This window comes from Lynx rufus, unplaced genomic scaffold, assembly GCF_022079265.1.
Source record: "Lynx rufus isolate CCGP_SWC_20201006 ecotype Redwood Valley unplaced genomic scaffold, mLynRuf1.p SCAF_7, whole genome shotgun sequence".
In the NCBI taxonomy this organism is placed as follows: Eukaryota; Metazoa; Chordata; class Mammalia; order Carnivora; family Felidae; genus Lynx; species Lynx rufus.
In genome coordinates, this window is record NW_025814889.1 from 74612984 (window position 1) to 74634096 (window position 21113).

The following is a 21113-nucleotide window of genomic DNA, read 5'->3' on the forward strand; positions in this document are numbered from 1 at the left end:
GCTCGCGCGGCTCGCCGCCCCGGCCCCGGCCCTGCACCTGTGACTGTCGCGGCGCTCGCCCTCCCCGACCGGCGCCCGCGGCCCCCATGGCCCCGTCCCGCCTGCAGCTCGGCCTCCGCGCCGCCTACTCCGGCCTCAGCTCCGCGGCCGGCTTCTCCATCTTCCTCGTCTGGACCGTGGTGTACAGACAGCCGGGGACCGCGGCCATGGGGGGGCTCGCAGGTACCCCGGGGCGCGCGGCGGCGGCGGCGGCGGCGGCGGCGGGGGGGGAGGGGGGCTCCGGGTCCCGGCTGCGGGCGCGCGGCTGCGGGAGGCGCTGTCAGCTGCTCCCGGAGGCTCCCCGCGGGCCGCGCTGCCCCGGGGACCGGGGCGGGGGCGGGGAGCTGTTTACCCAAAACCGTCCGTGGGCAGCGCAGGCCCCGCGCGGGCCCGGGCGCCGGCGGGAGCCGATGCCCGCCCGAGCCCGCCTCGGCCCGCCTCCGCCGTTTGCACGAACCTGCCGCGCCGCCGGCGGGGCTGCCGGGTGACAGCGTCCTCCCCGCGCGCGGGCTTTCCCCGCCACCCTCCAGGCGGCCCCCCAGCCACACACACACGCCTGTGCCGGGGGATCTCCGCTCCCCAAGCGCCCCTTGCCAGGCGGCCGGGTGAGGCAGAGGAGGAGTAAGTGGATAGGAGGGCTGGGGGTTCCTGGGGAAGCCCCTCTCCTCCAGCCAGTGCGGACCCCACCCCCAAATAGAGCCCTCAGCGGAGACCGGGGTGGGGGTGGGGGGTGGAGGACCGCGCTAGGGATCTGATGGAAACTGGACATTTTCTTCCCAGCACGTCGGCGTGTCTTTGCCGCCCCTTGGCTGTGGCTCCTCTGGCAAGGTCTGCTGAACCCCGCGCTGGCTGCCTTTTCTGTGCTTTAAAGAGGAGAGGGGAGGCGAGCGCTAGAGTGAGAACGTCAGGGTGCTGGTGGAGGCAGGGTCCTCACCAATGCGCTGTCTTCGCTGTGCACCTTTGGGCACGCAACTAACCTCTCTGTGTCGTACAATTGGCGTGAAGACAAAACATGTTATTTCTACTTGCCAGTATTGCTTTCTAATACTTTCTGTGTGTCAGGCACTGTGTAGAGCAACCTGTTTCTATCATCTTATTTAATCTTTACATTAATCCTATGTAGGCATTATCATTGTGCCCATTTTACAGATAAGGCTTAAGCTGAAGCTTAAATAAATAGCTGGCCCAGGGTTACACAGCTACATGAAATAATATGTGTGGGAAAAGAACTTTGGGAAAGAATGCATATAAGGATATTACTTTTACATGTGGTGACCTGATTCCGTTCTTAAAATCCTCTGCCCCAAAGAGTCCTAAATGTACTAACTGAAAGTAACTATATTTACTCATTGCCACCACGCTTACTGAGTGCCATCCCTGGTAGACAAGGAAGGGGAGGTGGGATTTCTGCCTTGAAAGAGGAGCATACATAACCACAGCCTAAGTAATGCCAAACGGAGCCCTTTGGGGGGCACGAAGGCAGGGCACAGGGTACCCTGGCTGGGATGCTCTCATGCCCACCTAGATGCGCCCCCCCCCCACCTGTGGGTTTCTGTCCTCCCTGGAGGCAGCCAGCCCATCATCGCTCAGTTATCTACAGACCCCTGGCTCCCCCTCTGCGCCCCCTGTCCCCCAGCTACTTTGTTCCCGAAGGTTCTCTTCTTGAAGTTTTGTGTTGTTCCTGTTGGCCCTGCTGCTTTCTTTCCCGTTGGGAAGGGGTGTCTTCAGGCCAGGCCCTGTGGCTGCACTGAGACCTGAGATGAAGGGGCTGCTTGGGGCTGAGGAGGAAGGGGGTCAGAGCTAGTGTGTTAGAGTCTGGCCCAGGGGGGCTGAGCCCCGCCTAGCCATGTGACCTTGGGTGCATTGATGCTTCCTGGGCTTCCTGGGCCTCCCCTCTGTGGGAGGAGGTATCACTGAAAGAGGTGATCCTGGAGGCCCCCCTCCAGGTCGGAAATGCTAGTGTAGGGCTCTCTTTCTCTCTCTCTCTGCAGTGTTCATTTCGCAGCTGCCTCTTGGAAGGCTGTGGAAAAGGTCCTGTGGCTTGGGCTCCAGGGAGTGTGGGGTTTCCCTCTGACCCAAATTCTGCCCTCTCTCCCTCTGGGAAGGCTTCCCTTGGCCTCTGAGGCAGGCCGGCTGTGGTGTGGCCTGCCGGGAGAGGTGCTAGGCCAGCCAGCAGCTGGAGCAGGGTGCCGGCGCCTCCCCGACAGTCTGGCCTTCCAGACGAGCAGGAGGTGGCAACAGAAGAGCCTGGCTGCCTGGTGGTGGTGCAGCGGGTGGGGGGAGGGGTCGCCAGGTCATGGCCCCCCTCCCCTGCCCTCTCCACCCTGAGTGGGTTCTGAGAGAGTCTGCAGCCAGTCAGCCTCCTTCCTCTTTTGGGGGTGAAGCATCAGCAGATTTACTGACTTGTGAGCACCCCACTTCTGACTTGGCATTTTCCAGCGCAGAAACTGCTGAGTCACCAGAGGGCAGCCCCAGCACGCTCCTTCTCCCCTGCATGGGTGGAGACCCACCCTCGTCCACCTTGATGGGTGCCTGGGAAGAAGCGGCTTGGAGGAAAGGCATTTGTGGAGGAAATGGTTTTGCTGTGGGAATCCTGGGGAAACACAGACTCTTGTCCCAGGTCTGGTAGACCGAGGAAAGATAAAAAGAACGGAAAAGTTGCTCAAGGAATCTAAATGGCCCACATGAGCTGAGAGGGAGAGGAGCACTGGGGCCCGGGGCCTCGCTTTCCCCTAGGGCAGGGGTGGAAGGCAGGGGTGCGAGAACAGAGCGGAGCCTTGGCCTGCGCTCCCAGTTGCCTGAATTTCTCTGTGGGCTCCCTTGGCCTCCTCCTGGCTCCTCACCAACCCAGCCACTGGTGATACTCTCACTGACCACCTCTGCTCCTTCCTTGCCCTTATCCTGTTAGCCGTGAGCCCCAAGTGGAGCAGGGGCTCCACTCATTGAAGCAGGTGGGGTGAGGAGTGAGGGGTGAGGTCTGGCGTGGGCATGCAGGCGGGGGCAACTGTCCATTCTGCCCTGAGTTGGACAGACCAGGCTTCCTGGAATCCAGAGCGTCCTGGGGAAGAGAGCAGACCTGGGGGACAATTGCTTCCTGCCTGAGGTGTGGGAGGGGACCAGTGGAGGCTCCTGACCACCTTGGGAGAGGCCCCTGTTCCAAGGGCAGTGGTGGGAGCCTGCTTCCAGAAGTGGCTTGTGTTTATCTGGAGGCAAGGCCTGTGTGCAGGGGAAGTGAGAAGTGGGTATTGTGCCTGCTTATTAACAAAGAACGAGTACGTGGAACACCCAAAATGACCATCTTCCTTTTCCTAGCACTTTCTGGTACATGGGGGAGGGGGAGTTCTGGGGGCCCTGCTGCAGCACGGCCAGTGGACTAAGAGATGGCATTTCCACAGTCCCCTATTTCAGCATTTCCTAACCCAGAAATTGCTGAGTCACAGAGGAATAACTCTGACCTCCTTATTTTTCTCCTGAGCCGGCTCCAGAATCCTTGAGTGCTAACAGATCTTAGAGCTTCTCTACTCAGGCCCCTCCATGGAGGACTGAGGAAGAGGGTAAGCAGAGCGGCCCCACGCAGAAGCCCATTAGACTGTTCCTTGGATGCGCTCAGTGACCATATGCCGCCTTCCTAGGGCCCTTTAGAACCCAGTGGCATCCCCAGATGAACTTAGGATGCCTGTGAGAGGTCTGGGAGATGCTTCTGGGAAGGGTGGCCAGATGCCCTGCTCCAGATCGTATAAGATGTAAGCTGAAGCCATGAGCCACCTCTGGCCTGCTCCAGCTTGCTGTCTTGGCGGGGATGGATAGACGCTTGTTCCCGCTCGCCCTGATCTCAGGGCTGGAGGCGCCCACGGTCCAGGCCCCAGACCCCTGCAGAAGGTTGGGGTGGGGAGGAGTGGAGCTGGGAGAGTGCAGGTCAGACAGGGTGGGAGGGGAGGCTGGGGGCGGGGCTGGCAGGGCTGAGCCCTCTCTAGGCTGGAAGCCTGGGGTCGCCGAGTTTCCACGCTGGCAGGACCTCTGGGTTCACCCATTTCTAGATGTGGAAACACAAGGCTCTGAGAGGTCGTGAGCAGCACAGCGGTGCCAGGCCCCAGGCTTCCTGGCTTCCAGTCTCGTGGTTTGCTGTCCCTTGCCAGGCTGCCTGAATTGTGACAGCTTCTGAGCTGATAACCAGAGCATAGTTCTGTGATGATGCTCCCCCCTGCCAGCCTCTTCTTCCCTCCTAACTTAAAAATATATATATATGAAAAATCTTGGGCATGTAAAAAAGGATAGATGATTTAATGAACTCCCTTCTACTTAGCACCCGGCCTAAGAAAATACCACCGATTCAGCTGAAGCACTCTCCCACCCCCAATCTCCTGTCAACTTCCCTTCCTTCTCTCCCTTGCCCAAGATAACCACTTTCCCCAACCAGATGCCCACCCTTCCTATGCACATATGCTATTCTGCATGTAGTGTGTGTGACTGTCTTTTTGAAAGGTCTCCTGACTCCTAGGATCCAGCAGCCCGTGTAGCCCACACCCAGGTAGAGAGCTTACAGCTGGCTTTGCCGCGTTCCTCATTCCTTCCTTGCTGGGACCCCGTGGCCCTGCTCCAGACCCTTGCCAATGGCATTGGTATTTGTTCCACTCATGGGGCTGCACCGGCAGGCACGGCCCGGCACAGAGGGCACTCATTGTAGTGGCTGAGTGGCAGCTGGCATCTTAGTTTGCCCCGAGGGCAGGCCCAGGAAAGGCTGGGGTGTCTGGCCTGCCCTCTCAGCAAACTAGAGGGAGTGAGGTCGGGTCTAGCCAAGAGCAAGAAGGCCACTTGGGTGCTGGGTGGCATTGGGGGGTCTCCCTGCCGGGCTTCCTCACTCTGCAAGACCAGTCCAGGGAGTTGCGAAAGGGCCAAGAGGTCAGCCACAGGCCTCGAGGTGTCTGGGTTTTGGCCTCTGAGGGCCAGGTAGAGCAGGAGCATCAGGGTGAGAGGGCCACTTCCCCCCTCAGGGTAGGGAGTGACAGGTCCTCAGAAAACAGGCTGGACTGCATTGATTCCCAAACCTGCTGATGTCAGGACCTCTTCACACCCTTAAAAAGTAGGGAAGCCCTGGGGCGCCTGGGTGGCGCAGTCGGTTAAGCGTCCGACTTCAGCCAGGTCACGATCTCGCGGTCCGTGAGTTCGAGCCCCGCGTCAGGCTCTGGGCTGATGGCTCAGAGCCTGGAGCCTGTTTCTGATTCTGTGTCTCCCTCTCTCTCTGCCCCTCCCCCCCATTCATGCTCTGGCTCTCTCTGTCCCAAAAATAAATATTGAAAAAAAAAAAAAATTAAAAAAAAAAAAAAGTAGGGAAGCCCTAAAAAAAAAAAAAAAGGGGGGGGGCGCCTGGGTGGCTCAGTCGGTTAAGCGTCCGACTTCAGCCAGGTCACGATCTCGCGGTCCGGGAGTTCGAGCCCCGCGTCAGGCTCTGGGCTGATGGCTCAGAGCCTGGAGCCTATTTCCGATTCTGTGTCTCCCTCTCTCTCTGCCCCTCCCCCGTTCATGCTCTGTCTCTCTCTGTCCCAAAAAAATAAATAAACGTTGAAAAAAAAAATTAAAAAAAAAAAGAAAAGTAGGGAAGCCCTGAGGAAATTTTGTGTACGTGGGTTCTGTCTATCCATACGCACCATACTAGAAATTAAGACCCAGAACATTTTCAAGCACTTTGAAGCAATATTAAAAATAACCTTGCGTTGCCACAAATAACATTTTTGTGTAAGAAATATTCATGTTTTTCAAAACAAAAAAATTAGGGAGAAGAATGGCATGGTTCCCTATTTTTGCACATCACTTCAACATCTGGCTTAACAGAAGGCACCTAGATTCTCTTAATCTGCTTTTGCATTCAAGTCCTGGCCAGGGGCCTTGGAGCCTCCAGAACACTCCACTCCGCAGTCATGAGACAGTGAAAGGCCAACATTATCTTAGTAGTATTATGTAAACAGCTCTGGCCTCTGGGACAGAAAGGGCCCTGGGGTCCCTGGGGTCCCCGGGCTGAAGGCCTGTGGGGGGGCGGGGCGGGGAACGGTGGCTCGCTCCCTGGGCTGACGAGTCTGTCCCCCGCAGGTGTGCTGGCGCTGTGGGTGCTGGTGACGCACGTGATGTACATGCAGGATTACTGGAGGACCTGGCTCAAAGGGCTGCGTGGCTTCTTCTTCGTGGGCGTCCTCTTCTCGGCAGTCTCCATCGCCACCCTCTGCACCTTCCTGGTGCTGGCTGTCACCCGACACCAGAGTGAGGGCGGGTCAGGGAGGGAAGGGCATGGGAGGGCCACTGTGAGGGGGGTGGGGGCTTAGGAGCAGACCCGGGATTCTGGTCCTGGTTCCAAAGCTTGTGTCCGAGGGACTCGGGCAGATCACTTAACCTCCCGGTGCCTGGGTTTTCTCAGTGTTAAGGAGGGGAATGAGTACCCACCGCTAGGGGTGGCAGGGTTCAGTGAACTGCGTGCGAAGCGTTGAGCGGGGGTGTGCGCGCTGGAGGTCGGCAGTGACGGGTGTTATTAGCAGAACGGGTCAGTCCTTCCGCCCAGCTCTGGGATGGGAGCGCCCCCTGGTGGCGGCGACCAGCAAGCAGGCAAAGGCCCTTCCTGCCCCTAAGGAGTCTAATGCTCAAGCAGGTTGGAAGCCGCGCAGGGTAAATGCAGGAAGGCCCAGTACAGGACACAGACCTGTGTTTGGCCAGTCCTGACCTTCCCTCATCCCCACTGCCTCCTGCCTGCAAACCCTGAATACTTTAAAACAGGTATCACACTCCATCTCTACTGGAGTTTGTGGGGAGGGGTGGCCCCGGGCTGGCGCCATGGTGGCTGGGGTCCAGGGCAAGGCCCTCTCAAGTCGCGGTTGGGTTCCTGTCCCCTGCAGGCCTCACAGACCCCAACAGCTACTACCTCTCCTGTGTCTGGAGCTTCATCTCCTTCAAGTGGGCCTTCCTGCTCAGCCTTTATGCCCACCGCTACCCGGGCTGACTTCGCCGACATCAGCATCCTCAGCGACTTCTGACCCGAGGGGTGAGGTTTCTGGACCCCGAAGGTCCTCAGGACCTGGACTCAGCCTCTGAGACACCAGACAGGCCTGCCACACCCCCCTGGAAACCCTAGATCTGTGGCAGAAGATACACAGCAAGAGGACTGCGGTCTCCCCGGAAGATGTCCTGCTCCCGTTGTGGGGGAGATCCGGGTGCAGCGGAAAGGGGTCCTTCCTGCCAAGTTGCTCCTCCTCAGCCTGGCTGGAGGGCAGCTTTAGACCTTTTCAAATGGATCTATTTTCTTAGCGCTCAGTGAGGAATCTTCACAAGGAGGGCCAGGGCAATGAGTCAAGGGGTAGGGCAGTGAGCCGTGACCTATGCCTGGGGGCACTCTCCCTCAGGCCAGGCTGGGAACCTGGGAGGTCAGGCCAAGTAAGGGATCTCTAGTAGAGGCCTCTCAGGCCCCAGCCCCAATACCCCATCCTGTTGTCCTTGAGAGTCAGGTAGCTTAACTCCTCAATCCCAGGGATGGCAATACTTGACTCTCTTTTCCCAAGGCCTGGGGACTTGAGAGTTTAGTGTCCCTCATCACCCCAGAGCCGGTCTCCCATGAGTGTGCTAGAACCAGTCATCTTCGCCATACCCAAGCCCTCTCTTTTACACATACCGCCCTCCCCAAGCAGGACTCCCTGAACGAGGCCAGACTAAGTGTCTGGGAAAGGTGCCCTGCCCCCAGAAGGGCTTTGGGGAAGGGGGCAGCATGGTGCGGGCTGGAAGGAACCCCTCAGCTCCGTGCCCGGGCACCTCCAGCCCTACATTTCCATCCCTTCTCACATGCATTATCCCTAGCCACGAGACACCCCACCGACCCTGCCCCTGCCCACTGCCCTTCACCTAGAGCTTTTGTCTTTTTTAATCTCCTTTCTGAAGGACAACATCTGCTTTTCTGCCTATACACTGGCACAAGGGCTCACCTAACTCGGGAGGGAAGGAGCTATTGTTACATAGATCTTTTTTATGTTAGGCTGCCATGTTGCACGGTCTACCCTCTCCCCACCTGATGTGTCCTGCCCTTCAGCTCTTTGCCTTATCTGTGTCACTGTCACTTTAGCAGAAATACAGCAGCCATTTGTATCAGATAGCCTCTGGTGGTTCCTTGTGGGGTGGGAATCTTGCGGGGGAGTGGGGGAGGTGCCGTGGGAGCGGTAGGCAGGAAGGGCGGTGGTGGAGGGTCTCTAGTTAAACGGTCTCCTTAGCTCAAGTTGTGCCCTGGAGGGTAGAGGGGAGATCTGTGTCTCAGGGGCTGGAGGCCCTCTCCCTCTGGCCCCTCTTGGCATGGGGGAGCCCAGCGGCTTGGCTCTCAGCCCATCCCAGCCGGGGCGAGGATGCCCAGAGGCACAGCTTCGGCGCCACCAGCGGGAGGTAGTGCCTTGTCCCCCCCCAGAGGCCAGGACAGACAGGAAGGGGGTGAACCTGCTTCCCTTCATATTCTCCCAGGCTGAGGGCTCGGGGCCAGGTCTGAGGTGATGCGGCTGCTACTCCTGCCGCCTGGAGGAACCTGGCTGGCTCAGAACTATATAAAGATGGGCGTCGGCAGCCTGGCACCTTTCCCTCTGGTGACTGGATGAGCTTGTCCCAGCCTGTTGCCTCATGCATGGTCTCTTCCAAGCTCGGTATATGTTAAGAAGGGACGGTACATCCGAGCAGGAAGGGACCATAAACAGCGTCTATTTCTGGAGCCTTTAACTGATAACCAGAGGCCCCAGGAGGTGACATGACTTACCTGAGCCCCCAGCTGGGACTTGAACCCAGGTAGGTCTGATTCGCCACTCTCTGCGGATGTGTCAGTGAGCTGGGTCTGTGTATCTGTACCCCACACTCTCGGTGGGCCTTGTGTGTACGGACCCAGACCAAAGCCGCTGCCTCTTTATTACCCCACCATGGGCAGGTGGGGGCCGCTAGGGTGCGTTCAGCATGGATTTTTCCTGCAAGGGAGCTGTCACAGAAGGACAAGGAGCTGGAGGGCATGCCGGCCCGCAGCCCGACCCTGGTCCCTCTGCCACAGCAAATGAGACGCACACTGTGCCATGCAGCCATAATATGCTCGCTGTGCCCCCCTCGCCCCCAGGAGGCCCTTCCACAGGCACCTTTAAAGCAAATAAAACATTTATTGTTCAGATTTTTTTTCCATTTTTTTCTTTTCTTTTTTTTTCTTTTTTACAAAAACATGCATACATACACAGGGGGTGGTGGTCCTCGGGAAGACACACACATACGCGCACGTGCACGCACACGCGCACACACACGCACACACACACACATACTCTCACTCTCTCTAGCACACAAATACTTTCCTTCTTGGCCCCAGGCCTGGACCCCAGAAGCCTTGAAGACTTGGCCAGGGCAGCCTCCCCTCCCCCATGTCTTGCATCCACTCTCCCACCCCCTTTCCCCTCAGCCGAGCTGGTCCTATGGAGGGCAGGAGTCAGAGCTGGGTGAGGGAGACCCCAGAAACAGAGAAGTCTCATGGAGGAGGGCAGTGACCAAGGGGTCCCTGGTGGTCATGCTGTGCTACTGAGGGGAGATGAAGAGTTTGGCACCATTGGCTCAGGAAGCACAGAACTCCAAGAGCACCTGTCTGCTCCACCAGGGCACTGAGATGGCGGACGTAGGGTGGCCTCTGGCAGGGGCAGGGACCAGATGGGAGGCCTGCCAAGGACTGCTCGCTCTCTTGGAAGGAGCTTTGTCTCCCTGCCCAGTGGCGGGGGGAGGGGGGAGGAAGCTTCCAGAGTCATCTGAAGAAGCAGGCGAGAGGGATTCCCCCTGCACTCAGGTATAGGGGACCCCCTGGCTCCTCCTACCCATCCCCTTCTCCCCCCCTCTGGCCCAGCCCTCAGAGCCTCAGAAGGGCCACCCTGGTTGAGGCCAAGTTCACATTTCTGTGTGGAGCCTGGGGCTGTGTGCAAAGCCCAGGGTCTACAGAGCCAAGAATAGTGGTTATCAGTGAGCCTGACTGAGCCAGTCCTCCTCTGTGCAGTCCTGAGGAAGGGGGCCCAGCCAGGGGCCTGCACCCCAAAGGGGTAGACTCTGTTCTTGAGAGAGCCCTACCAAGGGCTGGCCGACTGCCCAGCCTGCCTCTTCTCGGGGTCCTCTCTGGTCCCTATCCTAGACCCAGGGCCCTTCTCAGGCTCCTTGGGGTGACTGTCAAGGGGCCGTTCTCTGGCCCCAACTACCTGCCCAAAGGCTCTCTGAAGACTCCGGGAATGGGTACTATGGCCAGAGGTTAGAAGAGAACCAGGTCCGAAGGGCAGGGTGGGCAGGCAGATCCGTTCTAAGCCTTAGAGATTCATAGGTTCTTCCTCCTCCACCAGCTGTTGTGAGGGCCTGGGGGAGAGACAAGGATTGAGATGCCGGAGGGCCAAGGGCTGCAGGAAGGGCCTCAGCCTAGCCTCCCAGGAAGCCTGAGAAGGCTGGGGCGGCTGTGCCAGGATCGGGGATCCTCAAGTTGGAAGAGTCCGAGGGGTGGAGAGCCTGTCGGCCAGGGGTCGGGCATTACCGCTCTTCAGCCAGGATGCCCACGGAGAGGGATGCCAGTGCGGTCACTGCCTCCACTTCTTCTGTGTCGGCCCCTGGCACCCTGGGCACCCAGGAGTCTGGACAGGAGGCCAGGCGCTGCATGCAGCCCCAGTATTTACCTGGGACAAGAAGCGGAGTCGGAAAGGGCTGGGGAAGCGAGCCCCTCCACCCTGCCACACCATGCATCCTAGACTGATACCGAGGCTGGACCCCTCAGGCCAAGGGCCCGACAGCAGTGGGCGTGTCCTCAGTTTCGGGTCAGCGCTCTCACCTGCCTCTGCCTTCAACAGAACACGTTCCCCTACTCGGCCCCCCCGCAGCCCTGACAGGGTGAGCAGAGCAGATTCATCGTGGCTATGAGGGGGCTCCAGCAGGTGCCCAAGCCATTCTCCCACCTCTTTGGGTGAAAGGCCACCTGTGACCCATTCCCATAGGTATAGGGTTCCTAAGAGCACCAGGAGGGCTCAGTTTCTCCTAGATGGGGTCTGCATCAGAGTCATCTCACAGATCTCGAGCTCCAGCCTCCTGGAACACAGGATCTCACTCATGTGCTGTCCCCAGCAATGCTCAGCCCAGCACATAGGACAGGACAGCGTGGTAGGTGGGAAGGACAGAGCACAGAGAGCTGACCACCACCACGGCTGCTCTGTGTGGCTGTCGGCAAGTCACTTACCCACCCTGGGCTTCCAATGCCCCCGCTAGGCCATGGACATGACCATCCTGCCGACTGTTGTAAGAAATGATGTCTACGGGACATGCCCAGCCCAGGGCTTGGCCCAGTGTGTGAAGTACCCATGCAAAGTACCAGTGGCGTCTTCACTGTTATGTATACTCACCCTACTGGCCCTGGATGTGGGGAAATCTATTTCATTCACTTTTGTATCCCTAGCATTGAACATGGGTCTTTAAATAAAGTGCTCCATAGATGCTAAGTTGAAGGTGAAAATTTTAAATGCTTTCCAAATGTGAGTTTATTCCAAAACCAGCCCCCAGAGCAGGCAGCGCTCCCAAGACCCTGTGGCCAGGATTGAGCGTCAAGGCAGGAAGCAGCGATTTTGTCAAAAGGCCCAACCGTTGCTACTGGCCCGGCCTTGGCCTAGGGCTGTGGCTGCAGATTGGAGGACAGTCCTGCCTGGAGGAGGCAGGGGTTCCCTGACTCATGGTAGTCCTCACTGGATCCATCTGGAGGGCTCCAAGAGTATCCATTCATGGGGAGGGAGGCAGTCCCACCATTACTATTGGGGTGATTTGTAGGAAGCTCATTCCAACACTGCAGCCGAGACCCTCACCTGGCTGGTACTGGAAGCCAGGGGGCCCAGGTTACTGAGGGCAACTGACCCCTGAGCTTCTCCCAAGTCTGAGGGCAGGAGCATCCTCTCTCTATACTCACTGTGCACCTGGATCACGGCTTCCAAAGAGCGGATGGCGTTGAGGTTGGGCTTCTGCTTCCAGCCTTCTTCTGAGAGAGGATCCACCTACAGAAGAAAACAGTACATCAGCCACCAGTCTCTCAGGGACCCACAGGCCCAGCTCTCCTACCCCAAGGGCCCTGGCTTTCCAGGCACAAATATTCATGTGCTCCTGACTCTGCCTACCGTTGGAAACACTGGTCCTAGACTTGACCTGGGGAAGGGGCACCCACTCTGTCCCCCTCATTCCAGGCCTGCTGCCCCCACCCTATCTGCAAGCCCTCCAGGAAGCACTCCATCTGCCTGCCCTTTGGGGCAGTCCTGGGGGAGCCGGGCTCCCTGCCCTATAGATGCGCAGACGGGAGCAGACAACTCACCTTGTTTCCCAGAAGAGCAGCCACACAGGCCTCAGAAGCGTCACAGATGGCTGTGAGGTCATGGCCACCTTCCAAGGCCAGCACCACTGCACCTCCCGCCAAGCTCATCAGCTGCTGGGTCATGTACCCAAAACCTAAAAGATTGGGTGGGGAGGAAGAGGAGAGGTGCGGCTGGAGGGGAGGCAGACTCTCTCTACCTCTGTGATTGCCCTGCTTGCTTCCTTTTTTATAAATGATCACCAGATGCATACACCTCTACTTCAAGGGCTTTCCCACGGACTCCCATGCAAAACCTACCCGTAAGCTTCAGTCACGGCTTGCAGAGCCTAAGGGACTGGACTTGCATAAGGCCCACGGCTAGTAAGTGGCAAGGCCAGGACTGGAACCCGGGGCATCGACTCCGGCCTATCTTATCCACTAAGCTTCACCATCTTCTCTGTCCCCCAGGCCCTGAGCCCAGCAGGCTGAGCAGGTTTCCTCTGTTCTGAGAGTACTGCTCCTTCCCATCTCCCCCTCCCCCCCCAAAAAAACTGCCAACCCAGCCTGGGCAGTGCCTCCGCTCCCAGCCTGGCCCCATTCCCTGCCCCTCCCCCTGGGCTGGGGGCCCTCCTTACATTTAGCGGAAACATGGTAGCCACCCAGCGGGGCTGGGTGACCCTCGGCAGCATCAAACCCAGCTGACACCAGAACCAGGTCCGGAGAGAACTCTCGGGCAATGGGCATCACAACCATCCTGTGAAGGGTGCCAGATGTGGGGGCTCATCACTCTGTGCAGGGCTGCCAGGGGCCACAGGCCCTCTCCCACCAGTTTTACTGTGTGCATCCTGTTCTTAGGACTCCTAGAGGCCCAATAACGGCAGGATAAATGGATCCCTGTGACCGCCTTGACCTGGCTGGCCACCCATGTCCCTACACAGCCTAAGGACTCAGCCACCTAGAGCTCTTGACTGGCAAGAGGCAGAAGGAGTCAAGGATGGGACAGAAAGGGAAGGAAAGAGCAGTGAGTGTGTGTATGTCTGCGGGGTGTGGTGGGCGGGGCCATGGTGGGGGCAGGTCCCTAAGCCTCTGGGACTAGAAACCTAGAACTTGGCTACCACCCACTTTGGCCTGAGTTGACCACACTTGACCACTTGTCACTTGAGAGCTGACTCTCTTGACGTCCTGGGCCACCCAGATCCACTCTCTCATCCTCTGCCCCTGCCGGCCCCCCACAGCTGCCTCCCTCCACTCTTACCCAACTCTGAGGTCCATTTGGATGTCTTTCAAGGCCCTGGGCTCAGGGCACACAGATACCAGGAACCCCAGTCCAGCTCTCATGGAGAGTATTTCCAGAAAAGTATTTGAAACCTACTTCCAGGGTTCCCTTTTCTCAAATGCAGAATGGGGACCCCGGAGTGAACCACATAAGGGTTCCTAAACAGAGCCCAAAGCCTCTCTTCTAAACTGCCTTTTCTAAAACAACTCCCCAATATGGACATCATCTGCTTTGTCTCTTTCTCCACAGTATAAATTACTTCTCTCCTGTGCAAAGCCCACCTCCTCCAGGCAGCTTTCTTTGACTGAATGTGGCAGCTGTGCTCCCTCCACCCTGCCTGTTTCTCAGCATTCAGTTCAACCTCGGCTCTTGGTAACATGTGACTTTATAAAGCACCCTTGGCTTTTTCATTCTGAGTTTCCTGTCTTTCCATGGGGGCTGGAGGCTCCTAGAGGCCAGCGTAAACACTGCCTTTCCTTTTATTTGTCTCAGTCTGGAAGGCCCACCCTGGGACTGGTTTAAAATGTCCAGTAATTGGATGAGGATGGGCTGCCAAGCCAACAGATCACCTCCAGCCTGGTACTGCTGGGAAAGGGGCAGGAAAGGGTGGCCTTGCTGGGCATAACTCCCCTGTTCCCCCAGAGCACTCACCTGAAGGCAGCCAGGTACTCAGGATCCCCCATAGGGGGGTCTAGACCTCCTGCCCAGGCCACGTTGACATTGAAGCCCTCACCGCTGCCAGCTCCCACCTGGAAAACAGGAAGCAAGAGAGACAGGAGGGGAGCAGAATCCCAGGAGAGAAATCCCAGGGTGCCAGTGCTACAAGACCAGTTCATCCGGCCTCTTCACTTCCAGGTGGAGAAATGGAAGATCAGAGAGGCTAAGCAACCTGCCCAGGATCGCACAGCTAGTTGTGACAGAGGCACGGTCAGGGCCATGAAGGAGAGTCAACGGGGCCAGAAGGGGGCATGCGGTTACCTCATCCACGGCCCCACTGCCGGGGAAGAAGTTGCCATCATCATGGCGATGCAGGGAGATGTAGAGCACACTGGGGTCCTGGTAGAAGGTTTGCTGGGTGCCATTGCCATGGTGAACATCCTGTGCAGGGAGATGGACAATGGATTAGGGAAGGCCTGAAAGCACACAGGTGGAAGACCGGGGGAGGTTAGAAGGGATCTCAGAGTCCGTCTTCTGAGGGTCAGGACCCTAGACTGGCAGGGAGGAGCCTGGGTTTCCTGGAGTTACACTGTTAAGTGGTCCTAAGCAGTCCACTGGCTCTCTCTGTGCCTCAGTCTCTCCATGTGTGCACAGGTGTGAGACCATGAAGGGGAGGAGACGTGCCAAGGACCAGCCAGCCAGAAAGAGCGACAAACACGTGGCAGAAGTGGGAGGAATCCAGGATTACGCGTGTCTGGAACCTCCACTACCGTGTCTGATCCAAGGTCATGGAGTGATGAGAACCTAAGCTGAGTTACAGAGGAGCTGTACATGGACCCCAGCGCCGCCCCTCCCAGGGAGAGCCGTGGCCTGACGCTTGGTAACTCACAGGACCGTGCGCGGGCACAAGTGTGGAAAGTTCCTCCACTGTCACCTTCTGCAGAGGAATGTCCCATGCACGGGTGTTCGGGCAGAGTGGTTTAGCACGGATGCATGTACTCCAGGGCTCAACAGCCTGAGTTCAAATCCCAGTCTCAGAACTTACTACATGTGTGGCTATGTGCAAGTTACTTAACCTCTCTAGGCTCACGCTCCTCGTCTGAAACTGGGCTATAGCCGGGATCAAACAAACGTATCACAGGTAAAACTGTAGCGTCTAGATGTGATTAGGAGCATGTTGATGTTACCGGTTATTGTCATTGCCATTATTACCACTGTACCGGAAATGCAGAAATCATCAGATCTGCAGAAAGAAGCCAGTAGAGGCCAAAGAGCACTCAAATGTCTCTTGCCACGGTGGGAGGTTGTCACGGCTGAGGGCCTTCCTCCCACACCATCGCCCCTGGGCCTCCCACCCCCTGATGTGGTGTCATCTTCACCCACATTTTACACAGAAGGAAAGTGAGGCTCAGGAGGCTGATGCAGAACAAGGACAGGAAGCCATATCCTCTGCTGCCAGGCTCAGGGCTCTTTCCACAGGGCTCACGGATCTGAAGGGGCTAGGAACAGGGACCTACCCAGTCCATGATGAGGATCTTGCCGGCCTTGCCCTGTTGTTGAAGCTGCCGGCAGGCAATGGCCACGGAGTTGAAGAAGCAGAAGCCCCTGGGAGGAGGAGAGAGAGGCGTTGCCAGCCTATTTCCCCCTTGTATCTCCACCTCTCCAGCCTCCTTCCTCTGCCTGCCCCTGGCCTGGCCTAGCCCTAGAAGGCTCAGGGGACAGAGGGGGAATGCCCCCCCCGCCACCTCATCGCCCCCAGCAAGGCCTCCCCCCGGCCTTACATGGCTGTGGAATGGTCCGCATGGTGTCCTGGAGGCCGAACCACAGCAAAACCATTCTGGAAACAGAAAGAATGCTCGTCAACCAAAGGGTCAGCACCCGGAGACGCATCTCCGTGAAGCTGCCCCCAACCCGAGGCTCATCCCTTGAGTAGGGGTCACAGGACAACAGCTGTCCGCAAATCTGACCGCAGCCAGGCTGGATCTGAGATGCCCCAGTGCTGGGCCTCCGAGCCAGGCATCCTCTGCTTTTAGGCTGGATGTGAAAACAAACCGCCCCCCCCCCCCCCACCAACCTTGGTGTATTCGGGCTGTTATCACTTTATAACAACAGTTACTATTTGTTGGGCAAAATCTACTGCCTGGCACCGTGCCAAGCACTCTACAAACACCAGGTTTCATCCCAACATCTCTATGAGTGTAAATGTTATCTAATCCTTACAACATCTCCATGAGATAAACATGATTATCTCCAGTTCACAGAGGAGGACAAATCTGAAGCTCAGGCAGGTTAAACAACTTGTGTGAAGCTGCCCGCTTGTGGAGGGCAAGACCAAAATTTACAACCCAGGGCTGAGCCTTTAACTGCAACGCTCCTCCAAGGAGAAGAAATGAACACGAGGCCACGTTGGGCTCCGAGCTCATAGACAGGGGGGCGCGTGGGCCTCAGCACAGGCCCCCGTGAGGTGCCCAGCCCAGAGCAAACAAGCACAGGCACCAACCAGCCTATAAAAAAACCCTCAGTATTGCCAAGAACCAATTTGCCAATGGACAAAGGTCCAGACGTGCTCTGCAACTCGCCAGGGGTCACCCCGTGGGTCTGTGTGTTGAATGATCCTGAACGATTATAATCCCGTGTCTCTTCGAGACAGAGGTCTAGGGTCACAGTGGCTTGACTCCCCACCAAACAACATGACCCTAAGGTTCAAATCTCAGCTTAGTCCCCCAAGCACTCAATTTCCCTTCCAAAACCCTGTGGGGACGTCCCAGAGGAACAAGAGGTCTGGGCTCCCAGGTCTGGCTGTCCCTGCAGCATCCCCTGTGGCTCACCCACCTTCAGCTCAAACCTCCTACCTTTAGCTCACGGGAAGCGACTTTGAAGGCAAGGTCAGTGACGCTGCCGGCTGCCCAGCGGGCCGCATTGGAAGAGTGCAGCTCATTCCAGATGGTATCAGTATCCACCTGTGGGGGCCAGAGCCAGGGCCTGCGTCACCAGAGGCCCCCCACGGGAGCCGGGGCCCACTTGGGCAGTGCCCACCCCACGGCCAGGACCCCAGGGGCAGGGAGCTGGGCAGACAGCGCTGCCTCCCCAGTGCCCCACCACCCAAAGGCAAGGCCTCCTGTGTCCCCCAATCCCAGCATGACTTCTCCTTCCCAGCTTCAGTCCATATCACCAGCCCGTATCTGGCCAGCACTCTGCCGGCAGCATCGCGCCTGCCTCCCCAGTCAGAGGAGGGGGCATGGCGTTACCTGGGCGGGACTTGGGGTTTGGACCGGGAGGGGGTTTTAAGCCCCAGCTGACTCTGCTCAGGCCCTGCGGGACGGTCGGAGCTCGAGGGGCCGTCTGCACCACTGTCTTCCACTCAGGGCCCCTAGCCCAGGCTGGGAGGCCCCCCAAACCCAGTCCCTGGGCCTCAAGGCTAGGGAGGGGCCGGGGGGCATGATGGGGAGATGGGGAGGGCGAGGCGGACCAAGAGAGGCGAGGAAGGCAGAGAGAGTCGCAAGAGGCTGGAGAAAGAGAGAGAGAGAGACAGACAGAGAGGGAGAGGAGGGAGGAGAAAACAGAAGCAACAACAGTTGGAAAAATCAGAAAGTGGCAAGAAATGGGAAGTTGTGAACAGGGCGCTGACTGGCTCCCAAACAGCCCCCCAGCTACGGCTCCCACTTCCCTCCAGAACTAGGCCTCCATCCCGTGCCTGCACACTCCTGGCTGGGATACCACCAGAGGAGGCAGAGAGCCCCTGAAGCTGGGCGAGCCGGGAGGAGGGGAAGGTGGGCAGTGGGAGAGAATTGCCTGGGTCGCCAAGGACACCGGAGGCACCCCCACAGCCCCAGGCCGTGGAGCCTGACCTCCTGGAGGCCAGCGTGGAAGGGACAATCCCGACCACCACCAGGGTCTTACGAAGGGAGGCGATCCCCTGCTCTTTGAACCTCACTCGACATTTACCAAACACTGTCTCAGTGCAAGGCACAGAGCTCCCCACTCAGGAGACACTGATAGGTGGAGGACACACCTGTCCACAAGGAGCTTCTAGCCGGCAGAGGAGCATTATGGGAGAGCCCCTGGCCCAACGGGTCTAGTAGAACCACAAGAACAAGCAGGTAGGGGCTGGGCCTGGGAGAACAGAAGGGAGGAGCTCCGAGAGCCCGTGGCAACGGCCGCTCAAGACCCCCCGGGCACACTTACCCCTACCCCACCACAGGGCAGCATCACAAACATCCGCTGTGCCAGGAGCCCTGTGGGGAGAGGCCCAGTGTGTGTGAGCTGAATCCTCTCGGCTCTGGCCCGGCTGGGAGCACAGAGAGCCCGCAGAGGGCTGGGGCCAGGTACGCAGGGCAAGAGGGCAGTGGGCAGCAGAGGGACTAGGGCAGCCTGGGGATGCCCAGGATGCTGGGGGCACAGGCCGGGCAGGGGTGGGGCAAGAGAGCACAGGGGATGAGTGGGCCGGGTGAGCCAGTGGAGGCCCCGGGGACCCCAGGCACCATGAGGCCCCTACCTGCCAGCTTCCCGTTGTCCAGTTTGAGGCGGCTGAGCGGGTTGGTGCCATAGAGGAGCACGTGCCGCTCGGAGTGCACTGACTGCAGCTCCTCCAGGGAGGCCTTCCGGCCCCGGAGACACTGGGGAAGGGCCCGCAGAGCTCCTAAGGCCCTGCTCACCCCCTCCCTGCCATCATCGCCACCCGCTTGGCCCCTCATCTCCCACTGGCTCCAGGGCCCCCCTTCCCTTCCCTTCCAGCACTCTCACCTCCTCCGGTTCCGCAGCCCCCTCCCTGCCCGCTCACCTCACACTGGCTCCGGAGGCCCCGCTCCTGCAGCCGGGACCAGATGCTCTGGATACGGCCCGCGTGCTCCGGGTGCCTGCTGTTGTCCCCGCAGGAGCACTGGTGTTTCAGCATCACCGAGTCGTACACCAGCCCTGCCAAGAACAGGGCTCAGGGCCCAGACCCAAGGGAGTCCCCACCCCCGCCCCTGGCTGCACGCACGCGCGCACACACACGGAGCCAACCTGACATGCCCCCTGTCACGCAATCCCACATACCCCATCCTGCCCCTCGGCCCCTCACACCCAGACACACCCCCACCCCGGTCGCTAACCCAGGCAGCCTCAGGCACCCCGCGCACACACGACACAGCCCCAGCTAATGCTGCTGCCACACAGCCGATGCCTTCCTGCCACACTGTCCCTGCTCCCCTGGCCCAGTGCATCCACCATGACCTCAGGAGCTCAGAGCCTAACAAAAGGAGGCCTAATGTCAGGGTCTCACGCTGGATGCCATGACCCAAATAGGCGGCCACGGGGGAACGAGAGGAGAAAAACATTCCTCAGAAACCCCCAGACTGAGAGGGAGGAAGCCTAACAGTGACACTGAGCCACGTGACAAGACAGATGCAGTTTTGGGGAAGTGACTGCTTCGGCCTGAAAAGCGGGGACACCTAAAGGGCCCTGCACACGGTGGGTGTCCAGCACGCCTCAGGACAGCAGGATCTGTGAAACTTTCACACCACTTGGCCCAGGGATGCCACTCCTTAAGAGTGGGAAACAACACCAGGGGTGAACGAAGGTTTGTGCACAAGGATGTTCCCGTGAGGGAAAACGAGTAGCCCAACCCGGAAGAAATCTTGAAAAAAATAAAGATAGAATACTGTGACGAAACAGTCCAAAAATCTCATTTTTACGGGCGAGTTGCATCACAGCGTGTTCGTAACACGTTCACAGAACAAGGCGGGGCACAGCACGCAGGCCGTGTGTAGACGGGGTTTGTACACAGCTGGATTAAGATGGGGCTGAACGACAGCGGCCTTCAGGAGAGGCTGCTTTGGGGTGGTGGGATACTGGCTGGTGATTTTTATTTCATTCTTAGGTTTTTACGTGGTTTATAAAATTTCTAAAATGCTTTTAAGCTCTTTTTACAAGCAGAGCAACCGTAACAAATATCGCTTTTGAAAGATCTGAGCTGGGTGCCAGGAGACCCGGATTCTTGGCCTGGCTCGACCGTCAGCTTGCTATTTGGCAACCTTGTCACCTTAGGTCCCCGGCGCCCAGGTCTCCTCATCTGTAAGATGAGAACCACCACCCTCTCTACCTGCTTCATGGGATGCCACGTGGACCTAACAAGACCCAGAAAGCGCTCTGTGGCCTCAAAAAATGTCCTGAGCGACACCACGACACAGACACGGACTCGTGCCTGAGCCCGTGTGCCCCCAGCCCCTTTTCCCACCCCCACTCTAATCCAGGCCTCACCTGTGGTGAACGGCAGGGTCCTGGCAGAGGTCTCTGAGCTGGGCAGGACGCGGGCCTGGCTGGCAGGCTCTGGGGTTGGCAATGAGGCAGGCGCAGCTGGGGATGACTGAGCCCTGGACAGGGGCCGGTGACTGCCCTGGGCCAGGGAAAGCAGCACAGAGTCCCCAGTTCCTCCCCGTGGGAGCCGCCCAGCCAGTCGCTGCTGCTCCCAGAGGAACACCTGAGGGACACAGGGGGCCTCAGATTCCAGGTCTCAGGATTCTGCTCCATATGCTTCTGCCCAAGGTCTCAGAAACCTCCAGGCAGGACCCCTTCGGGAGAGATTCCAGGATGCCTCCAGCCTTGCCTCCTGGCTGGGCTCTGGCCTTTGACTGCTGAACCCCCTGCCCCCGCCGATGCCCCCAAAGGTCCGCAGCCCAGAACGACCACGCTGTTCCACCAGAACGCCTTGGAGCCTTGGGACTCCAAAGCCAGAACCCAGGTAAGGGGCCTCGGGGCAACTTCCCAAGGACACAGGGACCTGTGTGAGCCATTGCACGTGTGTGGACTATTACCATGTGCCATGGGCCGACTTGTGTC

General features: G+C 58.5%; 2 protein-coding genes across 7 annotated transcripts in view; one reads left to right on the forward strand and one right to left on the reverse strand.

Annotated features, from left to right (window-relative positions):
• SLC48A1 (solute carrier family 48 member 1) lies at positions 1–8159 on the forward strand. Its single transcript, XM_047064977.1, has 3 exons — positions 1–222; positions 6124–6291; positions 6918–8159. The coding sequence occupies exons 1-3, from the start codon at positions 87–89 to the stop codon at positions 7019–7021; spliced, it is 408 nt and encodes a 135-aa protein (XP_046920933.1). The 5' UTR covers positions 1–86; the 3' UTR covers positions 7022–8159.
• A 1193-nt stretch (positions 8160–9352) lies between these two features.
• The window catches only part of HDAC7 (histone deacetylase 7), a 35979-nt gene continuing 24218 nt past the window's right edge, over positions 9353–21113 (reverse strand). For 5 of the 6 annotated variants that reach the window (XM_047064972.1, XM_047064971.1, XM_047064974.1 and 2 more), the window contains 14 exons: positions 20535–20754; positions 19075–19208; positions 18790–18910; positions 18480–18529; positions 17147–17254; positions 16076–16131; positions 15812–15899; positions 14616–14735; positions 14289–14386; positions 12997–13115; positions 12383–12516; positions 11987–12071; positions 10577–10715; positions 9353–10404 (listed from right to left, as the gene is read on the reverse strand). In XM_047064972.1, the coding sequence (XP_046920928.1) occupies positions 10359–10404; positions 10577–10715; positions 11987–12071; positions 12383–12516; positions 12997–13115; positions 14289–14386; positions 14616–14735; positions 15812–15899; positions 16076–16131; positions 17147–17254; positions 18480–18529; positions 18790–18910; positions 19075–19208; positions 20535–20754 (1518 nt within the window). In that variant the 3' untranslated portion in view covers positions 9353–10358. The remainder of the gene's footprint in view (positions 10405–10576; positions 10716–11986; positions 12072–12382; positions 12517–12996; positions 13116–14288; positions 14387–14615; positions 14736–15811; positions 15900–16075; positions 16132–17146; positions 17255–18479; positions 18530–18789; positions 18911–19074; positions 19209–20534; positions 20755–21113) is intronic. The other variant, XM_047064976.1, reaches the window with a different exon arrangement.